General features: G+C 41.5%; 1 protein-coding gene and 2 pseudogenes across 1 annotated transcript; 1 reads left to right on the top strand and 2 right to left on the bottom strand.

Annotated features, from left to right (window-relative positions):
- The window catches only part of LOC106144478, a 26,718-nt pseudogene extending 10,104 nt beyond the window's left edge, over window positions 1-16,614 (bottom strand).
- A 278-nt stretch (window positions 16,615-16,892) lies between these two features.
- Window positions 16,893-17,768, top strand: LOC102000882 (annotated as a pseudogene).
- Window positions 17,769-22,896: 5,128 nt separating this feature from the next.
- On the bottom strand, window positions 22,897-23,847 carry LOC101999249 (vomeronasal type-1 receptor 2-like). The gene has a single exon (XM_005372039.1). It carries the CDS (start codon window positions 23,845-23,847, stop codon window positions 22,897-22,899), a length of 951 nt encoding a protein of 316 aa, XP_005372096.1.
- Window positions 23,848-24,325: the final 478 nt, after the last annotated feature.

Genomic DNA, 24,325 nt, shown 5'->3' with positions numbered 1-24,325 from the left:
CAGTGTCTGCGCGCCCCAATTTAAGTAAACATTTGCCTGAGGCCATCCCGCCCCCAAAAGGCGGGCTCTCTCTACACACACTCGACCACTGAAATCTCCCCAAAATTGTGATGCAGAATCTCCCACAACCCACAAGTAATAGCAGGCAAAATTTACACACTTAAGGGCACAAAGAAGGAAAATCTTTCTTTTCTCCAACCTTAACTCCTTCTGGGATGAATCTCCAGGGTGATTCCAGGATGTACTGGGAGGTGGTGTGTGCCCTGGGGATCTGTGCTACCTCATCTGAGATTCTGTCCAAGTTGTCTTCCTTTTATAGTAACTGGCTTCAGTTAATCAATCTGTGATGCTAACAGATTGGAGAATGTGACTGGATCAAACCTCTTGTGCCATGGGTGGCAGCCCACAACTTGCAACCCACTACTCTTGCTGTACAGCAGGAGAGTGGGCATTCCCAGCACAACCTAGCAACTAGGGAGACCAAGATCAGCCTGACCTAATGTGAACAGAAACAAGCAAACAAAACAGGAAACGACGATTTTCCTGCTGACTGAATCACAGATGGAATCCTAACTCAGTCCCAACTCTGTTTCTGTAATGTAATAGCTGATGCTTCCACGGAAGGAGAACAGACCCTAAACAAGCATGGTAAGTCACTGTACGGAAAGGGGACAGTACCACACTGAAAGGGAATATCAGAACTGGCATTTATCTCGCATGACTTCTAATCCTGTATTTTCACATATGGCTCAATACAAACTTGTTAATATTTCCTGATTTTCAAAGAGTTTTGGATCCCAAATGCTCTGGTGAAAAAGGTAAAACCCTTAGCAAGGGGTTGAGGGCAAGAGGTGCCCATGAGATGTCTGAAGCTTAACATAGAAAAGACAGGCTGAACAGGGCTCATCTCCGTAGGTACGGAGTGGCTTGTGTTTTATTGGGGGAACACATGGTGACTGGGAAACATGATGTAAGAACTAGTCTGCGGAGGAATAAAATGTTGTGGCCAAGTAACAAAGTGGTTTTTGTTGTGTCTTGTCTGTCTCTGTGTGTGTGTGTGTGTGTGTGTGTATTTGCTTCTTTTTGCAAAAGGGTGTCTTGTAGCCTAGTCTGCGGAGGAATAAAATGTTGTGGCCAAGTAACAAAGTGGTTTTTGTTGTGTCTTGTGTGTCTCTGTGTGTGTGTGTGTGTGTGTGTATTTGCTTCTTTTTGCAAAAGGGTGTCTTGTAGCCTAGTCTGCTCACAAACTCCATAAGTAGTTGAGAATGACCTGCACTGAAATGCTCTGGCTTCTAGCTCCTCTTTATTGGGGTTCCATAGCTGCCTCAGTATTTTAAGCATCACTGTTGGTCTGTTTGTGTTTGTTGTTTGTTTATTCCTATGTAGCCCTAATTGTCCTGAAATTCCTTATTTAGACAAATCAGGCCTGGAACCGAGATCCACCTGCTTCTGTCTCTTGGAGCATGCTCCACCACTTGCTGGACTTCTCCAAACATTCTAATTATTAGGTTGAATTCTATGCCCTGCAATTCCCGAGTTGAGATCTTTGTATCAAAATTGTGCGCAGCCCTATCACAAAAGTCAAAGCCCTAAATGCCATCATTCCAAGAAAGATGGAAACTCAGTCATGAAAAATTCCGAAGTCCCTTAGACTACACTGATGAAAAATTTGAATGGTAAAACCCCAAGCTGTAGCTCTCCTAGAAGAATAAAAACGGATCCCTGATATCAGTGTTAGGAAGACAAAATCTGGGTATCGATCAGTGAAAAGATGTGCCAATGGGTGAACTTCACTGCAAAAACCTATCCTTTGCCTGCACTGACATTCATTCCTGGCGATGAAATTCTGGATTTTAATTAAGTTAAAGCAGCGCTGATCAGCTGACACACTAATATGAAAACAGTTGATTTCATGAGGATAAGAACACTCATGCCATGTGTCACCATTGTTGTTCTGCTAATAATTTTCGTCTGGGTCTGGAATTGATTTCCACCCACCTGGAGCAGCACACCAGCATGATACAGGGGAGGTGGGAACTGAAAATTGAACATTCGTCTGCACAGATTTCAAAGGCAAGAGGAAAGACTCTTTCAATTCCCTTCTTTTTTTCTCAGGCTGACTCTGAACCTGGTGTGCAGTCAAAGATGATCTCGAACTTCTGATACTGGAACCTTCCCCTCCTGAGTGCTGCTGGGTGAGACTGCAGGTGAGAGGGACCCCTAGGGATTATGCGGTATGGGTGGTAACTCGAGGACTTCTGGAAAGTCGGGCAAGCACCCTACAAATTGAACTCCAGCGTCAGAGCTGTAAAAAATTTTGAAAGCCCAGAACGATACAGAAAACTAATGTAAATTGATCAGCTGAGCAGAATCATGATGTACCATTAAAAAAAAAAAGTTGCTCCATCTTCTATCTAGGGAGTCTACAGAACCAGTTAACCCTGTTGCACATAGGCCAGGATTATGGAACCTTCCCACAAGTGGACTTCTGGCACCTATGTCTGAATTACTTGCTTATGAAATTTTTTTATTTGAATCTTTAAATCATTTAAATCATATTTGTTTTATTGCCAATTTAACACAAAGAGTATTTCATTTTTAAAGTTCTCGTGTGAGAAAATAAGAGAAACAAGTTGAACAGTTTCCCAGTGCTGAGCGTGCTCACACGGGACTCAGCTTTTTCTGTCTGCCTGTGTACTGGTGAACACTTAGTGATTACACCACAGCTCAGCGGTAGGCATGTGCTTACCACAGATGGAGCCCTATATCTGCGCTGTATAATCTGTTGCTAAACCCAACACCCAGCATAGTGTCAGAGAGGTTCCCAGAACACCCACTTCTAAAATTAGCATTAAGCTTGCAAAAAGACTTAGCCACTCCGTAGAAACCACAAAGGCTACACCCAGCATTTAGAACAAGGTTTATTGTAAGCTGCATTTGGCACTCGGCCACTCTGCCTCATTTCTATAAACTCTGGCAAACACGGTGTCGAAAATGAAGAGAGTATGGGAAAGGGGGCGAGTCAAAAGCTGTTGGCGCATGCCCAATATGCATAAGCGAAAACACGTAACCCAACATTAAAACCCTGCAGAGGCCTGGCGGTGGTGACGCACCGCACACCTTTAATTCTAGCACTCGGAGGCAGAGGCGGGTAGATCTCTGTGAGTTCGAGGCCAGCCTGGTCTACAAGAGCTAGTTCAGGACAGGCTCCAAAGCTACAGAGAAACCCTGTCTTTAAAAAAAAAAAAAAAATTGCAAGGATGGCGGACGTTCATCCCAGAGCAGTGTGACTGGTTCACTTTTATTTCATTCTGGATTTTCTGCCTCTCTCGACCACTGGGTTTTGTGAGGAAATTCATGCAGTAACTTTAGCATGAAGTACCTGATTGAAAGCGCCATCGGCCACCCTCAGCACCCTGTCCATTTGGAGCTGTTACCTACCTCCTAGATAAACGGGTCCCCGTGCCGAAGCCTCAGAAGCCTTGTTAGGTGCTTTCCAGAAATTTTGGGGTCTTCGTAGGGGCCTACAGTTAGGGATACAGTTTGTAGCTGTCTGCTGCTTTTCCTGACGGACTTGGATATTGCCTCCCTTTTTGCCGCGTCTGGCTCCTTAGAAGGGGTCCTTAAGGTCTGCTTTCTAGACAGGCATGTGAAAGGGGCACTCTCGTGCTGCTTGCCACTTATAGGCCAGCCGCACCTGCGCCTCTAATCCTTACAGACTTTATTTTCTAAGTGTACGAGTGTTTTCTGTTTTGAGTAACACACAACCACCAATACTTTCTCTGTCTCTTTCTCTGTCTGTCTGTCTCTCTCTCTCTCTCACACACACACACTCCTGTATTTTTTTTTTTTTAATACTTAGGGGGAAAAGTCTCCGCTCAGGCTGGCCTAGATCCCACGGCACCTTATGTGTCCACCTCCTAAGTGCCACCCCTCCCCCACCAAGATCTTACAAAGGAAAAAAAATCCCCCAAAAGCAGCTTGTGTAAGAATGTTTACAGTATCAACATGCCTTGAGACAGTCTAGAGAGGAATAAACATGCAGAGCCGGGTAAATGGCAGCTTTTAGGTTGCATGGCATCATCGAGCAAACATAATTCCTATCAGCTGTTATTTAATTTACCCTTTTATGAAACCCCCTCTGCCTGTTTAGTGGAATTGAGACCCTATTTACTTATGAATTCTATCTCACATATAAATTCCAACAAACAGACCAGTCTGTACCCAGGGATACATTTTCCAAGATCATCTTAGACTTCCCTTCCCTTCTCCCGGTAAGATTTGGAGTTCATTCACAGAAAGCATTTTCCAATTTGGAATCTATTGTCTAAAACTGTGTTCTGTAGTTCTCAGAAATAAATTAAGAGTCCACTTTAGTTTCTTTGCTAGCAAACAGATTCTATTAAAAAAAATAAACATAATTTTAGCGAGGCGGTGGTGGTGGTGCATGTCTTTAATCCCAGCATTAGGGAGGCAGAGGCAGGCAGATCTCTGTGAGTTTGAGGCCAGCCTGGCCTACAAGAGCTATTTCCAGGACAGCTAGGACTGTTACACAGAGAAACCCTGTCTCAAGATAAAAAGTAAATAAATAAATACATAATTTTATTTAAAAGGAAGGCTCTCTAAGATGTTAGGTGTCCTGCAGCTACAATGATAAATGTGAGTTGGGAGCCTAAAGGAGCAGATTGCAAAGCCCTGTCAACTACTGAAATTTGTTTCTTCTCATATGGGGCACATTCGTGAACTGTAGAAAAACCACTCATGGGCCCGGGAAACTGCTCAGTTGACAAAGTGTTTGCCATGCAAGAATGCTGACATAAATTCCTATCACCCAAACACACATAAATCTAATCACAGTATCTCAGGTGTCTTTAACCCCAGTGTCCCTGGGATTAAATAGAGACCAAAAAAATTTCAGAAGCTGGTCAGCTAATTATGCTGCTAAGAAGCAAAGATGGACACTCAAGGTTCTCATCTGACTACCACAGATGAATGGCACACACACACTCTCACACAAATACTCATATGCACGCATGCACACACACTCGAAAGAGAAAGTTGTTCAACTATGTTTATTGCCATGTTATTACCAATAGCAAGGAAACAGAATGTACTTGGATGTCTATCAACTGATGAAAGTGTGTTGGGTAACAAAATTTTTCCTAAGGAGATACAACACACACGTCAGCTCACCCTAGAAAGGGAACCCATAACAGACCAAAACATGAATACTACCAAAGTCCAACTTGGTGAACCAATGAGTTTCACTGGAGTTACTTACAGGAAGAGGAGAGAGGAAGTGTTTCCAGGAGCTGGAATTACTCAACAACAGCTGTATCACCAAAGTCCACCACCCAAGCACAAGAACAGTTCACAAAACTGGGAAACCTGGAGCACACTGCATATCCTACAGGCAGCTCAACAGGGTTGAGAGTGTTTTTTCCAGGTGTCTCAGTTGGGCTAAATCTTTTCCAGGCATTGTGGCTGGTTTCTTCTTTCCCATGGTAGCTGGTCTCATTTCAGTGCCATCTCTGAGTCTTTCTGAAGTTCAGCTCATCTGAGTCTTGGCAGTTCAACAAGGCTTCTGTCAATCACTTTCTGTCCAGCTCAGCTTTCCTTCCTCTGAGAGTGAAGCTCAGATTTTACTGTTTACTTTTAACAGGGAGGGGCTTACTGAGTCTGGTCAGTTTCAGGGACTTCCTAAAACTGTTTTTGAGTTGTTTGCCTTCCTGTTTTAGGAGCTTCCATTCAGGATGGAATGTTTCCATCACTGTGGAAACTACTCAACAACAGGTAATTGTCAAGGGGGAGAGGTCCTTGTGCTCACAGATAAGAAACCAGGAATGTTAAACATGCAGGGTTATCTCTTCAGTGCAGGGGGATATAGACTTGTTTTCCACCTGAAAAGCTGGGAATGGGTGTGCTTAACTCTTAACAACTACAGTGGCCTGCAAAAGACTAGCAAAGTAAAGCCAGTCAACATTCTAGCATGAGGGAGGGGTGGTCAGTTTTCCTTAAGAGTACAGGAGGTCACTCAAGCTCCAGTTGCTGGCCCTACACACATATGTTTATATGTACAGCAGAAATTGGACTGGATGGGTTATCAAAAATAGTGGACGTGAAGTTGGGAGAGATTGGGAGTGTGGTGGATCTAGTGTATTTAGGAGGAGAAGTAAAGGGATGAACATTATCAAAGTGCACTGGATTTGCATATGACATTGTTAAATAATAAAAATAATGTATTTCAAAGCTCTATCAACCATCATCATTCTGTATTCAATCAGAATAGGCAAACTTGCATGTTTGCAGTACAATTTGTTGAAAAGGGAGTTCAGAGCAATATACTTCTAAACAACAACCCACTCACTATCCATATAAATTAGTTTATGCATGGAATGGTGTACACTATAGCTGGAAAAGAATATACAACTATTGCACAGTGAAATGAATCTATGATTTACATAATGTGGCTTGAAAAGGGAGGAAAAGGCCATTCATTGCATCTCCTTCATGCCTGCCTATTAATTAATTGTTCTTGGGAGTTTAAAAATAACCACTATGGATGTCTGGACATTGTACAAATTCTCAATTTGTCCTGTGTTCATCAACTTCATAGTCTTAACGTTAGTTCTTTGTGCCTCCATCATCCCTCCTTGAGACACTGAGGGCTCCCAGAGATGTTTCCTTCCTGCTTTCTCCTGTTGCCTCACTGGATTTGCTCCTGTGATGTGGACACTTCTACACTGACATGTAATTAGTGGAAACTCATCTGAAAGTTTGCTCAGGCCCTTATGTAGAAGGTGTTTTACTCCAGTGTTGAAGGTTGAAAACTGACTAATATTATGATTCTATTATGCTGTGAATCTTAGGACCAAATTATAATACAAACCCAGAAGTCTAAAGGGAAAAAAGAAAGAGGATTGTAGTTGCATTCAAAACATAAAGAAATATCCTTGTCTTCTTTTTTGTCAGCAATGGGACCTTCCATGTTGTCTTGTCAGAAAGTACCATGGGAGGGGAAGGGCCAGGCACAAAGCCACAAAAAAAAAAAAAAATATGGCGCTAAGTGAGAAGCACTGTAGATGGAATATTACTTCACGTCGGCCTTGGGATTAGCCTGGCCTCTCATGAATTCTGAGTGTTCTCACATAGGGATCATTCCAAAGTTGTTGTTGTTTTTTAGTCTTATTTTCCAAGGAGATTTGGATCTCTAATGCTCCAGTGAACAAGGGCAAACCCTTGGGAGTCAAATAAGACAGAGGGCAGGAGGCATCCAGGAGTTGTCTGAAGTACAACATAGAAAGTGCAGAGGCTGAAGCAGACCCATTTCTGTCAGCAGAGAGAGGGGTATGTATTTTATTTGGGGAAAACATGGTGTTTGGTAGATACTGTTGTTCCTTTGCAGAACTACAGTTCCCAGCATTCTCCTGGATATGGACATATTCCCAGAAGCCTTTGCATTCCCCGTTAAAAAGTGAGAGCCGCCACGAGCTCTCTCTCTCTCCCTCCCCGCCTTTCCTGTCGTGTCTGCACACCTTTACCTGTTTGTTGTTACCCCTCCCCCATTAAAAGTGCACCCACGTGGGACCGCCGCGTGTCTGTGTCTTCTTCCTTGCGTAACGTCTTTACCCTCTAACCCGCAGACAAGAAAGCCAGCCAGAAATTAAGAACAACAGATAGGATGTGAAGACTGTGCTCTGGGGAGGAAATAAAAATGATTGACCAAAATCAAGGAGCGTTTTTATTGTCTCTTCTTTTTCTTCTTCTGTTTTTGCAACACATTACCGTGTAGCCCATTCTAATTGCAGACTCAGAAAGAAGTTGAGAATGACTTCTCACTCAAAACATATGGCTTCTAGATCTCCAGTGCTGGGTTCCAGCTCTGTTCCAGACATCCTTATGTTTGTCTGTTTGGGTTTGTTGTTGTTGTTGTTGTTGTTTTGTTTTGAGAGACTTTCTCTCAAGCAGTATTTAATGTTCTGGAACTCAATATGTAGTACAGGCTTGTCTCAGATTCAGGGTTACTCCTACTTATTTTTCTCAGTGCTGAGATTAAAGGCGTGTGCAGGGAATAAAGACCAATGACTTTATCCAAGTACTCTAAGTATTAGATTAAATGTGTTCCTTGATGCAGGACCTTGGTGGCACAAGCATTTAATACCAGCACTCAGGAGGCAGAGGCAGGTGGATCTCTGTGAGTTCAAGGCCAAGATGGTCTACAGAAGTAGTTCCTCCATGACTGACAGCCAGGTCTACACAGAGAAACCCTGTATAAAAAGACCAAAAAAGATGAAGTCATTATCCTACCACTGGCTAATCTATTCCCAAAATTGGGAATTCTTTCCCTATCATGTGGCATTTTTATTCTCCTGGAATAATTACAGTTTGAGGTTTCAACATTCAAACTTTTTGGTGTCATGGTTTAGAGGAATTCAGACTTCAGGGGTTTTTGTTGTTGCTGTTGTTTTGACACAAGGTTTCTCTGTGTAACAGTCCTAGCTTTCCTGGAATCAGCTCTGTAGATCAGGCTTTCCTCGAATTCGCAGAGATCTGACTGCCTCTGCCTCCCAAATGGTGGGATTGAAGGTGTACACCACCACTGCCTGGTGATTTCAGAAATTTTAATCACTGAGATTCCAGGTCGCTTTAGGGTAATGGCATTATTTGGGGCTCTGAATTTTATGCTGAGGGTCAGCACATTTCTGATATGAGCATAGTCTTTGGGGGTTAAGACCTCAAGCTGTGAATCAGGGATCACAATTCAACCTAACAATTTTCAGGCTTGGACAAAGACATTCATAATGACACACACCGTTAAACCCAACATTCAGAAGTCACAGAAAAGTGGATGCAATTTTGAAGCCAATCTTGTCTACATAGTTAGTTCCGGGACAGTAAGGACCACATTGGGAACAAATCCTACTAAATGGAGAAACAAACCAAAAGGATGCTTGAAGTGCCAAGGCAGATCTGGTACCCAGGTAATAAGGAGCTATAAGCCAGGTGATTATGAGCAAGGTTATTCTTCACTACTTAGTGTTTTAGCAGACTAGACTACAAGACACCATTCTGCAAAACAAGCAGACACCAAAAATTAAAAAAGAAGAGACAAAGAGAGAGACCTTTAATTCTCCTTGTTTTTCTTATTTTTGACCACATATTTTAATTCCTCCCACACTACAGTCCTCATATCATATCTACCAAACATTATGTTTCCTCAAAATAAAATAAATGCCTCTCTCTCTGCTGACAGATCTGAGCCTGGTTCAACCTCTGTCTTTTCAGTGTTGTGCACCAGAGAGGTCCTGGTGCCTCTTGCTGACTGTCTCATTTCAATGTCAAGGTTTTCATCTTGTTCACTGCAGCATTTAAGCTCCAAAACTGTCTGGGTATCTAGATATTTTAATACATTTGGAAAGAGCACAATGTGAGGACACAGGATCAGAACACATAAATGCCAGACTTGGTATTCTCCCTCAGTCCCGTTCACTGCAATGACTTACTATCCTTGGTTAGGAAGTGTTCTTCCAGGAAAGCATCAAGCATGGCATTAGAAACACAGAGCTGGGGCTGAGTTAGGATTCCATCTGTGATTCAGTCAGTAGGAAAATTGTCTTTCCCTTATTTTGTCTCCTTACTTATTTTTACTGCTCTAGTTAGATAGGCATCATATATTCATATAGGCCAGGCTGACCTTGGTCTTCCTCGGCTACGTGGCTGTGCTGGGAATGGGGACCTTTCTGCTTCTACTTAAGAGTAATGGGGAAAAAGTTGTGAATTACCATTAGTACTCACAGGAGGTCTGATCCGATTTCATTCTCTAATCGATTAGCATCACAGATTGGCTTACGGAAGCCAAGCACTGTAAAAGGGAGACAATTTGGACAGAACCTCAGATGGAGCAGAGCACGCACCACTTTCTAGGGCTTCCTGAAATGAAGCTTAAAATTCTGAGAAAGAGTTCAAGTTGGCGAACAGAACCATTTACTGCCTTTGTACTTGATTAGATAAGTGAGTGTATGCTGTGTGTTGCGTATGTGTGTGCATGTGTGCATGCATGTGTGCGTGCATATAATTTCTGTGGGGTTCAGGAGAATCTGAATCACATTTTTGGGAAGATATCAATGGTGGAGTGTAGTCTTTTAGACAACCTCTCTGATCAAGGCTTTGACATTTTAAATTCTGAAGACTACGGAAGAGTGGGAACGAGCAATATTTATGTTCATGCATATGTCTTTGTTGCCCTGTGAATTTAATGCTTCTGATCATTGACTTTTAATGATTTTTTTCATGATAGGATTGTTCTATGGCATTTTAGAATGGAAACCAAGGGTGAAATTTAAAACCCTGAGCTACTGCACACCTTGCTGTAATATTGTTATTGTTTAAAAGTGGCATGCATCCCAAGCAGGCCAGCAGCAGGTGGGAGACCACGGCAGGCCACTGCAGGGGAAGGCTGGTCCCACTAGTGGCTGCTGCCGGTGAGAGACAGATAGACATGCCATGCAGATGGACTTAAGGTATAGTTTATTTATTGGATTATGGAAGGGAAGGGAAATGGGAAAAGAAAGGAAGAGGGATGGAGAGGGAGGGGGAGAAGAGAATGGGAGGAGAGAGAGACAGCAACCCCCACTTCAGAAGAGGGACAGAGAGAGCCCATGCAGGCTGGAGGAAATGGAAGATCCGCTTGCCCTGGCTGGAAGGCAAGGAGTGAGTGGGATTTGTCTCTTGAACGGACAGGATACCCAGGTGACAGGACAGACCATAACATTCTCATCTCTTTCTTATAACAAAAAGGCAGGGAGTAGGGCACAACAGGTTAAAGGAATTGGGACGGCAGATTCTCAAGGCTGCTTCCTGCTTATTTGTGGGCATCAACTTGGGGGGGGGGGCGAGAAACTGGTCACATCCTGGGGTAGCTGGTCTCTTTACTCCTGTCCAGGGTTTGTGGTATGGAAATGTCTGGTATATGTGACCTGTTTAAGTTATCCTTCTATTCTGCTCCATACCACCTTTAGCGTGCCCCATCTCGTCTGATCTTGGAAGCTAAGCCTGGTTCGTCCTGGTTAGTACTTGGATGGAAGGCCACCTGGGAGTACTGGGTACTGGTCACATCCTGGGTAGCTGGTTACTTTACTGCTCTCCAGGGTTTGTGATACGGAACTGTCCTCTGTCTCTTAGACCTGGCAAGGTATTGACAAAACAGAGGACAAAGTTAAGTTGAGGAAGAAAAAAAAATTTTAGAACCAAGGAATTGAGAGGGGTGTATCTGACCTGTTTAAGGTGGATTCTTCAATTCTGCTCCCTGAAACTCACAAGTATTTTTTGGGTTCATGAAAAAAATAAGTTTTAAACAGAAGCCTATTTATACCTGAATGACTGTGACAGATATTTTTGCATAATGAAAAGTATCTTTAAGACTATGAAAGGCAGCATAAGAGAGAATTTTGTCTTCACATCTTTGTAACTTGCAGGTACACACCTTAATAACTTTTGTATTTTACTGAAATTTTTTTGTGAGGTTGTCCTTTTAAACCAACAAAACCTCTCAGCTGTCAAACTGTATCAGAGATCTTTGAGAAAGATAAAATTTTACTTGAGTTATTGATTTAAAAACGACAGAGAACTTACTTGGTTGGCTACTCAGACTTACTCCTCAGGGTTCTCCATGGTCATTGAGGGTCATATTTGCCTTTTTCTGTTTAGTGCAGGGCCTGCCAGGCTTTAGAAGGTCCTGTGGGTTAGAAAGCTGTAGGAATACAATCCCTACCTTGCTTGACCTGAGTAGCTAGGCTGTCAATTCCAGTGATTCTGTCCATGTCTGGAGATCTTCAGTTTAGATAAAAGGCAGTTTTTCCCAGTGGTCAGTGTTTGGCAGTTGATGAAGCAAGTTACAGTGGACGTTGTTCTGTGCCCATCTGTCTTCTGTCTTCTTTGGAGGAAATAGAATGCTGCTGCTAGAAGCCAACTTCTCTCTTTTTGTTACAAAAAGTCTTTTAATAATTATATATTTAAATGCTGTATTTCCCAGATCTCTGAACAGTTGAGGGCTGTTTACCAGGTATAGACAAGTTATGACTACAGTATAGAATCTGCCTGGAGAGCTGGTGTAATGGTCTGCTATGTCCTTTTAAGAGACAAGCCATGCCCACTCCCTCTCTGCAGTCCACTGAGGCAAGCTGATCTTCAGCTTCCAGCCTGAGTCCTTTCTTTTCCATCTCCCTCTTGAAGAGGCAGCTTCTGTCTCTCCCTTAACTCCACTTCTTCTCTCCCCTCTCTATTCTCTCTCTCTGCCTCTCTCTCTGCTCTTTCCTCCTTCTCCCATTTTCCCTCCATAACCCACTAAATAAATATCCAAGCTCACTCTGCATGGTGTTCCCATCCATGTCTCTGTCTCTCACCAACCACTCAAGATACCCCTCATACACGGTAACTCAAACAGGACCCTGTTACCTTAAGTTCCAGAGGACACCAAGATCAGTCACTTTTTCTCCAGTTCCAGAAAAATAAAAGTTTCATCATAGTACTCAACTCTCCTGTGCCCAAAACCTCCATATACTCTATACTCTCCCTCTTCCTCTTTCTCCTATATGCTTTACCAACTTTTCTGTATCTCCAATGTCATGCTTAAATTTCCAGTTAACACTCAGCTATTAGTACAGGGACCATCATTAAGCATAGAGCTGGAGGAACAAGGATGCCAAAAGCCCAGGTGGTAAGGAACAATAATGAGTTTGGGTACATTCATAACCTCAGACTCCAAAAACTCACAGAACAGACTTTAATATAACAGGTTTATCACTGACTGCAGCAGTGTCTTCTGGATGTTAAGGTAATACCATTAATGCTAAAGAGAACAAGCGCCTTAAGATTTGCTTCAGGTAAAACATTGAGGGGGTCTAATAATTCCCCTTTCTAATAATTCCCCCTTCTTTAGGGGTCAAGTGACACTTTTATAAGTGTCGCATATCAGATATCCAGCATATCAGTTACTCATGTTGCTTTTCATAAAAATAGAAAAATTACAATTCTGAAGAAGCAATAGAAATAATTTTATGGTGGGTCACCACAATATGAAGGTTGATATATAAATGGTCATAGCATTATGGAGGTTGAGAATCACTATTCAAGAGGTTGAAGCAGGTGATTCTAAAGTATAATGCTAATAATAAGCCAGGCCCTAACCCTGTCTAACCAAACCACCAGCTATATTTGTAAAGAAATACAGTTGGCAACAATGTGTCTCACTCAGAAAGGCCTTTTCAGGAATCACAACCAAACTCATGTTAATCTGACCCAGTTTTCCTCCAGAAGTACATGTGCTCATAAGAACATTTAAAGGGAATCCTGTGTAAATTTTTTTGAGGGCAAATCACACAAGAACTTCTTTGAAACATGTACCATCTCAGGGAGACTGTTGAGTTTTCTGACAAAGTCAAACCTTCTGAGTATGTGCTTTTATCATCCTCCAAACTTGACCCAATAACATTTGCATAATTTAGTTATATCATAATGTTTACAAATACATCCTTGAAACTCAGAATGCTAGTCAATATTGTACATATTGTGTACAATGAGAGAAAGAATAAGAAAAAGACATTCAAAGGACAGAACATGACTGCTGCTGTGTATGGTGGAGGAGAAAGTTTATTGTATGTAAAAGGGTGAGCCTAGGTAGAGACAGAGACATCTTGGAGAGTGACCATGATCAGACTTAGCTAGGTCTTGTGGGGAGAGGGGAAGGGAGAGAGGAAACCAGGTGCTGCAACAAAGAGGCCAAAGATACAAAAGGGCAGGTAACCAAAATGTCTGGATTATACAGGGAAGAGCCCCAGGGGAAAGGAGAGGGTGGGGGTATACCAACCATATCCTGTAACAGCGAGGGATTGAGGGATGCTGGGAGAATCTGGAGGCCATGTCAAATATGATATGTTAAATAGGCAACTCAGCCTTTTGTCTAGGGTTTGAAATTTACCATCTTCAAGGCAATTCTGAGAGTAGAGTTCTGTGAGAAGGTAGCTTAAAGATAATAACTGGACCCAGGTGTCAGTCATGTAGAAGAGTTACTTTTAGATCATTAACATTCTTAGAAACTTGGCAATTTCTTTGGTTTTCACTTACCCCCTTCAATTGGCATACTATGTGCTAGTACATCTATGGTCTTAGCACCCTTAAAGTTTAAAGTACTTGATCAGATCTAAAGTACTAAGGACTAAAGTTGGCCGTGTGTATGCAGTAAAACACCAACCTCAACTTCAGCTTGTCCAACTGTAAAGTGAAAATGCTATTCTGTTATAGATACATGAGAACATCAGCATTTTAAAGGTGAAGGCAAAGGAGCATCTTAATGTCATGCAATATGACGCTTCAATAAAAGCCAGGATGACTGGATCTGTCAGATGCATGATGTCACTGAATTGCCTGATATGTCAGGTTCACAATGAGGATTAGCTTTGAAGAAACATGTAAATGAATCATTGATTATGCATCACCAGAAACTGGGACAAATTCAGAAAAAAATATTTTTACCCCAGCAGGCAAAAATATAAGCAGGGAGCAGGATTGTTATTATTGATGATGACAAAGGGGCTTAATATAGGGAAACATGTTTCCAGAAATATAGATGTATTAGCCAGAGTTTAGTATTGTCAAATAACTCTTGGGGAATATTATTTTAAGGTGTGTTACTTTTGTTCATGTTGCATTTGTTTAACTCTGTAAAGCTATGTTACTGTGTCTGTCTAAAACACCTGATGATCTAATGAAGAGCTGAATGATCAATAGTAAGACAGGAGAAAGGACAGGCAGGACTGGCAGGCAGAGAGGATAAATATGAGAAGAAATCTGGAAGAAACAAAAGGATCAGGGAATGAGAGAGAAAGGAGGAGATCAAGGTCCAACTGCCCAGTCACCCAGCTACATAGCCAGACAGGGGTAAGAAGGAAAGAAACAGAATACAGGAATAGAGAAAGATAAAAGTCCCAAGGCCAAAGATAGATGGGATAAATTAAAAAAAAAAAAAAAAGCTGACAAGAAACAAGCTAAGTCTGGGCATTCATGACTAAGAATAAGCCTCTATGAGAGATTTATTTGGGAGCTGTGTGGTGGCACCTTCCAAAAAGTCGAAAGACTTAAGAGCTAAAAGAGTAAAACATCACACAACAAAGAATGCGGTATAGATTATCAAAATGGAAGACACGGAGTAGAAAACTGAAAATGTGCACACTAGGATCAGGGTGGAGTGGGTGGCTCTGGCCTCAGGGGAGACTCCAGAAGCATATGGGGAACTGTGGAGATACTGCACTTGACTCTTGTGCCTGTAGAGGATACTTACCCTGGAAACACTAGCTCAAGCCTTGAGATCCAAACACAGAGCTTCAGTGAAGCAGAACACAAACATATACAGCGGAGTTGCAATGGTGCCCGAAACAAAGCCAGCCCAGTATCTAAACTGAATCTGTTAGTCCAATCAGCCACTCTCGTGGGAATCATGTGAGCGAGCAGGAGAGGCCAATGTATTTGAGGGCTCTTTGTTTAAGCTTCATACACCTGCGGTTTCTGGAGCTGATTGTGATAGATTGGAAGCAGCTGAGGAGACAAGTGGTGTACAGGGAAATACCCCGGGTACGTGATTAGCATAGACTACAGGCTCACAAACAGGGTCATTAATAATAGGTCATTAGGAAATGTTTCAACCTAAACTCTGTCATGGTACAAGGAATTCCTCTTGAAATAATAGTTAGGCAATAGGCAAATGTTAAATTGCTTATGATCAAGGTTTTAGACATCAGATTTTTCCCAGTGGATTTAGAGATGAAATGCTGAGTCAGGGTAACCAGTTGACAGGATTCTCGCGGCTGTGAGAGAGAAGAACAAGATCCCCACTGCCAAATTCTCAGGAATCATTTTCTTTTTTTTCTTTCTTTCTTTTTTTTTTCCCTTTGGTTTCTTGAGACAGGTTTCTCTGTATATTTGCAGCCTGTGCTGTACCTAGCTCTTGTAGACCAGGCTGGCCTCGAACTCACAGAGATCCACCTGCCTCTGCCACCTGAGTTCTGGGATTAAAGGTGTGGGCCACCACCGCCTAGCAGGAATCATTTTCTTTATGTCTAAAGGAAGATAAATTCACTGACATCAACAGTTCCAGGGTGTAAATGTTAAAGCAAGCATTGCTTTCATTAAATTAAATTAAACAAGGGTTTGGAGTGATAGTTCAGTAGTTAAGAGCACATACTGCTCTTTCAGAGAACCTGAGTTGGGTCTCCACACAAACATGAGGAAGCTCACTACCGCTTATAACACCAGATCCAGGAGGTCTGATGCCTCCTCCTGGCCTTCAGGGGCACTACACTCAATTGCATATACCCCCCCTCCACATACCCATAATTCTAAAAACTTAATTAGTTTAAATCAAATAGCCACATGTTCATTGGCTTTATAAAAATTTTATAAAATAAATATTGTCTAAAAGTTTGCTGATTTTTTTAATAAATATTTTGTATCAATCTTGGTGGTATTTGTTATATAAAATTAATGAAGTTTAATGTCTTCAAATTTTTAACATTCTGATCATTAATCTTAATATATTTGTCATACGTATTTTGCACTGTTCATTGTTGTGGCTATTTTGTACAGAGATATTTAAATATCTTGGGTGTCTTAGGTGTACTATAAACAAACTGCAGAATTTGTTTAATAATGCTTTTAAAAAATGTATTCTAAAAGGATGCAAAGACTGTTCCAGAGGATTACACTGAATCAAGCAAGATTCTCATCTTTGGTCTGCTGTCCGTGCTGTCTCGGGCCTTGCTCCAGGCCCCCGCTGGTGCCCAGCCGGCTGCAGGCCATGGATGGAAGCAGGGGTGCCGGAGAATGTGTTTGTCGGGCAGTCAAAGATCTATGCCTACATGAGTTCAAACAAGTGCTCTGGAATGTGCTCCCCTCTTCAGGAAGAGAATTCAGTTGCACATCATGAGGTCAAATGCCAGGGGAAGCCATTAGCTGGAATCTACAGGAAGCGAGAAGAGAAAAGAAATGCTGGGAATCCTATCCGAAGCTCTGTGAAGTCCGATGAACAGAGAAGATCAAAGAGGTCAGGAGAGGTCCCCTGGCACCGTTACCAAACCAAAAACCTGAAGCAGCAGAGCCTCCAAAAACTCCACCTCCATCATGTGAGTCTACCAATACTGCGGTTGTCAAGCAGGCCCTGAAAAAACCCCCTCGGAAAAAGTCTCAAGGGAAAACAGCAGAATGGAAAGCTTACAGATTTCTACCGGGTGCGAGGGAGCTCCAGGAAGAGCAAAGTCTGAAGAAAAGAAAAGGAAAAAAAAAAAGATGAACTGACTGAGAGCGGGAAGGAAGAAGGCATGAAGATTGACCTAACTGATGGAAAAGGCCGGGGTGTAATTGCCACCAAGCAGTTCTCCCGGGGAGACTTTGTGGTAGAATACCATGGGGACCTCATTGAGATCACAGATGCCAAGAAGCGGGAGGCTCTATGCACAAGACCCCTCCACAGGCTCCTCCATGTACTATTTTCAATATCTGAGCAAAACCTACTGCGTGGATGCCACTCGAGAAACTAATCAGCCTGGGAAGGCTGATCAATCATAGTAAGTGTGGGAATTGCCAAACTGCATGACATCGATGGCGTGCCTCACCTCACCCTCATCGCCTCCCGCGACATTGCAGCTGGGGAAGAGCTCCTGTATGACTGTGGTGACCGCAGCAAGGCTTCCATTGAGGCCTATCCTTGGCTGAAGCATTAACCGTGTGGCTTCCCTGCTTCCTTCAAAGGACAAAGTGCCCTCAAAGGGAAATGATTTGTTTTACACACAATTACTCTAATTACTTCAGATGTTTATAAAAAGTCTATTAAAGATGCCTTTTCATGTAGTATTTAAATATCTGTTACAGGTTTCCAAGGTTGACTTGAACAGATGGCCTTACATTACCAAAACTTTTATATTCTCTTTGTTTTTGTACCTTTTTACATACAATTGAGCATTTGTGCTTCCCTCACAGTCAAGGACACGGCCGGCACAAGTGTAGAGAGAATGGAGTGGAACGTGAACTAGGAAGCTGGGCTCTGCCTAAGATGAAAGCCAGGACTCCCCTGCACCCCACGTCCAAGGATAGGCAGGTGTGAGGGTGCTGCTAACCCCCACGCACAGCCTAGATGGGATGTCTCCAAGCTCTTGTTCTCTTCAGCGTCTTGACAGGCATACACATTAACGTGTGTGAATATTTTTAGCAAAAGTTTTGCAGTAAGTTCGTCTTCCCCTCTGCTTTCTCCAAAGCTTACTGAGCCGGGGGCTTGGAAGCCCTGCTGAGAACAGATTTCTTCCACAGGCTTTTGGTTTTTCCAGGCACCTCGAAGCATCAGGGTGGGCCTTCAGACTAGAGGCAGGCCAGGAAAAGCATTGTTCGCCTGCCCCAGCAGGGCAGGTCTCCTGAAACTGCATTAATTCTTTATAGAAATGTGAACACTGAATTTATTTTTTTTAAAAAAAATAAAACAACAAAATGTTTTTTAAAAATCAAAAGAAAAAGAGAAAAAACACAGAAAACAACTTATATGTATATAGGTTTTGAAAGGAGTGAAATGACTGTTTTCTTCTGGGTCTTCTTTTTTTTTAATCTTTTTGGCTTGGCTTTGTATAGAGAAGATTTGAGATGGTACTCTTCTAATCAAAAGTAAAATTTTGTAGTGGGACCAGAAATTACTAAGTCCATACATACCTACCCGCCCCTCCACCCTCCACCTGCAACCCTGTTTCTGTTCCATGGAAAGTTCTCTATCTACTACCAAGGCAGAACCCCTGGTATCCTGTGAAGATGCTGCAGCCCAGGACCCCTAGAGGCATCAGATGTGTGCCACTAGGGTGCCTGGCAGCCAGAGAATCATTGTGATTGTTCTTAACCTGTGATAGCAGAAGTAGGTGGTTTCCTTCCATCTTGGGGCTGGGGCTCTGGAGCTAGGTATGAGAATTTACTCTTGTCCCCAACACCTCCTCCATCCCCCAGCCTCTTGATGGTGCTACCTAAGAAAGTCTTCCCCACACCCCTTGCTAGTCCAGTCAGTGGTCAGACTTGGAGGAAGATCCAACAGGAGGGTGTAATTATGAGATAAAATGTCTTGGTTGTACCTGTTTGTGGCTTAGCTTTGTATTTAAATAGCAAACAAAAAAAGGAAATGAATTTGAAAATTATTTGTCATCATAAAAATAAAGTGAAAAGAATTAAAATATTTATTGCCAGGCCCTCCCAAAAGATTGTCATCTTTGTTAAAGTCAGAAACAAAACCATAATATAAATCAAGATCATAAATACTCCAAAATAATCATGGACTCAATAAGATGGGAAAATAAAACTAAGAAAAGTTTATTTTTTAAAGATTTGTTTTTAAATGGCGTGCATGTGTGTGTCCTGTGTTTCTGTGCATGCATGCCATATGTATGCAAAGCCCAGAAGATGCTCAGATCCCTCGAAGCTGGAGTTATAGTCATGAACTGTCTGATACGGGTACAGGGAACTAAAATCAGGTCCACTGGAAAATCAGTAAGTATTCTTACCTGCTAAGCCACCTCTCCAACCCCAATAAAAATACTTCTAAATGCTCAATTTAAAGTCTGGCTTAACAGTTTTTCTATTATGATCGATTAAACAGTACACAATAAGAATTTATGTAAAAATAATTTTCTCATAGACATTAATGGGAATAAATCATTGAACAGTACATCAATACATCAGCTTAAATATATGTCACGAAACGTGAGATGGCATAAATTATTAAGATCAACAATATTAAGATCAACAATGAGATGGCATAAATTAATGTTGTATAAATTCAAAAATGCACCAGGACAAGCTTGTTTATATTTTGATAATAATCTTAAATGTCCATTATCATTGAATCCTAAAGTAATTCAACCTCTTTGTCTCTTTGATTCAAGGACAGAGATGGATTTTCATTGGAAAAATAGAATGCTAAGCTTCTAAGTATGTCTAGATTACCCAGAAGAATGGTGACCAAATTCCAAATAATGTCATAAGACTTGGGATAGTTGCATGAACTGCAAATCCCTGCCTCAACAATGCTTCAATACACTATAAAATGTTAAGACAGATCATCAGATAAGGAACATTAGTGATGGCTCAGTGGTTATGAGCACTTGCTGTTTATCCAGAGGACCTGAGTTCAGTGCCCAGCACCCATGTCAGGTGGCTTACAATATCCTATAACTCCAGCTTCAGAGGATCTGACACCTCTTGTAGCCTCTGTCCACATATGTATGTGGGTAGTGGAGACAGACTTAAATAAAGGCAGAAGAGGAATTAAAATATTCTTACTAATTGTATTAAAAAGATGGGTTTCAAAACAGTATCAAAGCTCCAAACATTTTACCCTTGAGTAACCAACTATATACACAAGGAAAGAAGAAGGGAGAAATGTAGATAATTAGTGGAAGACAAAGGAGGAGACCAGACAGAGAAAGATGAAAGGTCTGGCATGAAGGACCATTGCAGAAATGTAACATTGCTGAGATAAAGACACATGAGGTAGATCTATGTCTAGAAGTCACTCAAGAGTGGTGTCTCATTCTTCAGCATTTCTTCGTTTTTCAAGGCAAGGTTTCTCTGTGTTGCTATGGCTGTCCTGAAACTCATTCTGTAGACTAGGCTGGCCTCAAACAGAGATCTGCCTGCCTCTGCCTCCTGAGTGCTTGGATTAAAGGTCGAGCTAGCCTCAAACTTTATATCTTGTCCGGGCTCATCTCAGATTCACAGCAATCCTCCTGTCTCAGTCTGTAGAGTAGTGGAATTATTGTACTGCAACACTGTGACAGAGAGCCACAAGTTTTCAATAAATTACCTTTAAATGATACGCACCCTATATAGAATTCTAGTATCTGCAAAATCACAGCACTGAATAATCTCTATAACCTATTTCATTTTTCATAGTCCAACGATTCAGACAAAAACACAGGCTTCAATTTCCCACTGGAAACATATAAATTAGTGAAAAGGAGTAGTGGATTAAGAAAAAAGTACTCTAACATAAATAGATATGATTATATTAGAACTACATGAATCTTAAAAACTCATGGTAGGGAAATTTTCAGTTTTATAATAGATAAAATTATTTATTCCCACTAATTTAAATGAACTTAGCCCTTATTTAAATTCTTATTTCTTTCGCTTCATAGAAAGAAGAAAAGAAATAACTGTTGTCTTCTCTAGGTTATGTGCGTTTTTCTCGTATATATACAAAGCTAAAATTCTAAGTATGTCTTAAGCATGTAAGTTAGAAAAATATTGACCCCATTCTACATAATGTTGTAAGCCCTGGGAGCTCAACTTGAGTTGACAGCTTCCCAAAAATTTTAGTATTTGCCATCATCTTCCAGCAGGCATTGCAATGTTCATGTCACAACTATGTGAAAAGCAGGAAAAAAAGCCTCAGAATTTAACTCCATTTAAATATGTTGTAGCCACTATAATAACTCATATGATTTTATCATTATAATTTAGGATGATACTGAATTAGTTCTCTTAGTTAATTTCTCAATGTTTTGACAAAAAAATAACAAAAAAAAACTTATGGTGGGAGAGGTTTATTTTAGCTTTCAGTCTGAGCACATAGTCCATCACATCAAGGAATCATGGAATCAGGAAGTTGAAGCAACTAAACACATAGCATCTGTAGTCAGATAGAAAAGAGAGATGGAGCCGGGCGTTGGTGGCGCACGCCTTTAATCCCAGCACTCGGGAGGCAGAGGCAGGTGGATCTCTGTGAGTTCGAGACCAGCCTGGTCTACAGAGCTAGTTCCAGGACAGGCTCCAAAACCACAGAGAAACCCTGTCTCGAAAAACCAAAAAAAAAAAAAAAAGAGAGAGAGATGCATGCCAGTTCTCAACCTGTTTCCCCATTTTATTCAGTCCAGGAATCTAATCAGAGAATTAATGACTATGAAGAATTATATTGGGTCCTCTACTTCCATTAACCCAATTAAGAAAATGCCTCAAAGACATGTCCAGATGTTTGTTTCTATGGGATTCTAGATCCTGTCAAGTGGACTATCACCATTAACCATCATGCTACCTAATATTGTCTGGTCAACAATGAGACTTAGACTTGCACAAATAATAAAGGAACATATGGATATATTCATGAGAAGAAATCAACATATTGAGAAACAAAAAAATATATCTTTTCCGTGGCAGGGGAAAGAGGGTGTGGAGACAAAGCTGGCAGCACTGATGAGTATAGTGGTATGACACATGTAGATATGCTTGTAGAAATGTAGAGTTTACCCTCCAAAGCCTTGGATGGTAAAGAATGCCAGGGTGCAAGCAACTCATTAGGAGGTGACGATGGTTCACAGTAGGATTGGGATGGTTGGGGATGTCTCCGGAAGTCTGAGAAGACAATAGGCACAACAAATATTCATCACTTGACTCATCTTTCTATTGAGAGACCTAAAAGTGGAGCCACAAGCCCAGACCATGAGACCAGGTGCAGAACATCAGTGAAGTCAAAGTCTACATTCTCTTTGCCCTCCTGTTCTCTCATTCAGTTGCAGCAATGGGACCAGTGTCCAGTCTGTGCCTTCAGAGAAATTCATACCTCAAGAGCTGATTGGATATCTGTAAGCACAAGTTACTCATCAGTACATGATGATCCCTAATTTCATAGCTTTTAGAATGAAAGAAAAAGATATCATGATATCATAGAACTGTTTAGACAGCTTTATGACAGCAATAACCATCGACAATCCTAATTTTTATAGCCATTTACTTTCTAAATAACAGCTGGTCATGTGTGAGTCTAATTTTCAATAATAGATGAAAGAATGTTTGAATCTATCACAACACACAAGTCACCGTGCTAAATTACCTTCTCCTACAGCAGGGAAAATGATTCTTGAGGGCAGATTTGTTATTATGGATGAGGATGAAGGGGCAAAATGCAGGGAAGCACGTGTCTAGCAATGTAAATATGCTGACTATCCACAGCCTTGGATTGTCAAATACGACAGTATATATAACTAATATGAAGGACATTGAGTAGGAGAGGACAAAGGTGCACACAAGGATCAAGATGGTTTTTGTGGCTCTGTCTTCAGGGGAGACTCTGAGGGAATATTGGGCACTGTGGATGTGCTGTAGCTGACTCTTGTGCCTATAGAGGGTACTCACCATGAAGACACTGGCCCAGACCATGAGACCCAAACACAGACCATCAGTGAAACACAGCAAGGACAGATGTAGCCCAGGTACAGAATTGCGAAAAACAAATGCTGAGCAGTACCCCAACTTGATTTTCTTGGTGAAGTTTTTGTTAGTACCAGATCCAATCACATCTACAGCTGTTTTGCTGTTTAGAAGCAGATGAACAATCCAGCTGAGTGAGCAGGACTGAACCATGTACTTGGAGACTGAGTGTTTCAGCTTCATCCACCTGGAGTTGCTGGGGCTGATTGTGATTGCTTGGAAACAGCTCAAGAGGCAGGTGCAGTGCAGGGAAATGCCCCGGGACACCCGGTTACTGTAGAGAGTAAGTTTACATAACAGGTCATCCAGGAGATATTGCAAGCCCAACTGTGCCATTATTTGAGGAATTACTCTTGAGATGATAACCAAGGAATTGGCTAAAGTCAGGTGCCTCAAAATCTGGTCTTTGGGCATCAGACTTTTCCCAGTGAATACAGATGCAACATAAGGAAGAAGAATTGACCAATTGCCAAAGATCCCCACAGCTGTCTGAAAAAAGAACAAAATTCCCATTGACAGATTCTGAGGAGCCATATTCTTTTCACCTGAGAGAAACAAATTTAACCACATCAGTACAATCAGGAAGAAGACATTTAAACGTGTATTAATTTTTTAGTAGCTCGAATTGTATCATTGACTCATTAGGCCAAATGGCTGTCTTATCCCAAGTTACCCAATCAATAAGATATAATGCTGTGGTCATACACATTGTAGGTTATCAGATGTGGGAATAAAGAAAAGGATGGAACTATGGACTCGGAGTTGTCATAGTTCCTCGAATGATTTATAGTCTTCACAGTTCCTCAAATGATTTTTCTAAACTAATAATATCCAATAGATACTTCCAATTTTGAATTGAGTATACTAATGTCAACAACAAACTCAATTGCTTCCTGCAGTTCAGCTATTAAAACACAAAAGTAGAAATTAAACACTATACCCAGAGATACAGAAACCTATAAGCAAGAAGAATCGAAAGAATGAATACATGTCAAAAGACAGGCTGATATAAATCAGAAAAAAGGTAAGAAATTCTTAAAATTTGAAT

The sequence above is a fragment of the Microtus ochrogaster genome, unplaced genomic scaffold (assembly GCF_000317375.1).
Source record: "Microtus ochrogaster isolate Prairie Vole_2 unplaced genomic scaffold, MicOch1.0 UNK163, whole genome shotgun sequence".
NCBI classification, from domain to species: domain Eukaryota; kingdom Metazoa; phylum Chordata; class Mammalia; order Rodentia; family Cricetidae; genus Microtus; species Microtus ochrogaster.
The sequence above is the reverse complement of the archived record's forward strand: the minus strand, read 5'-3'. Positions and strand labels throughout refer to the sequence as shown.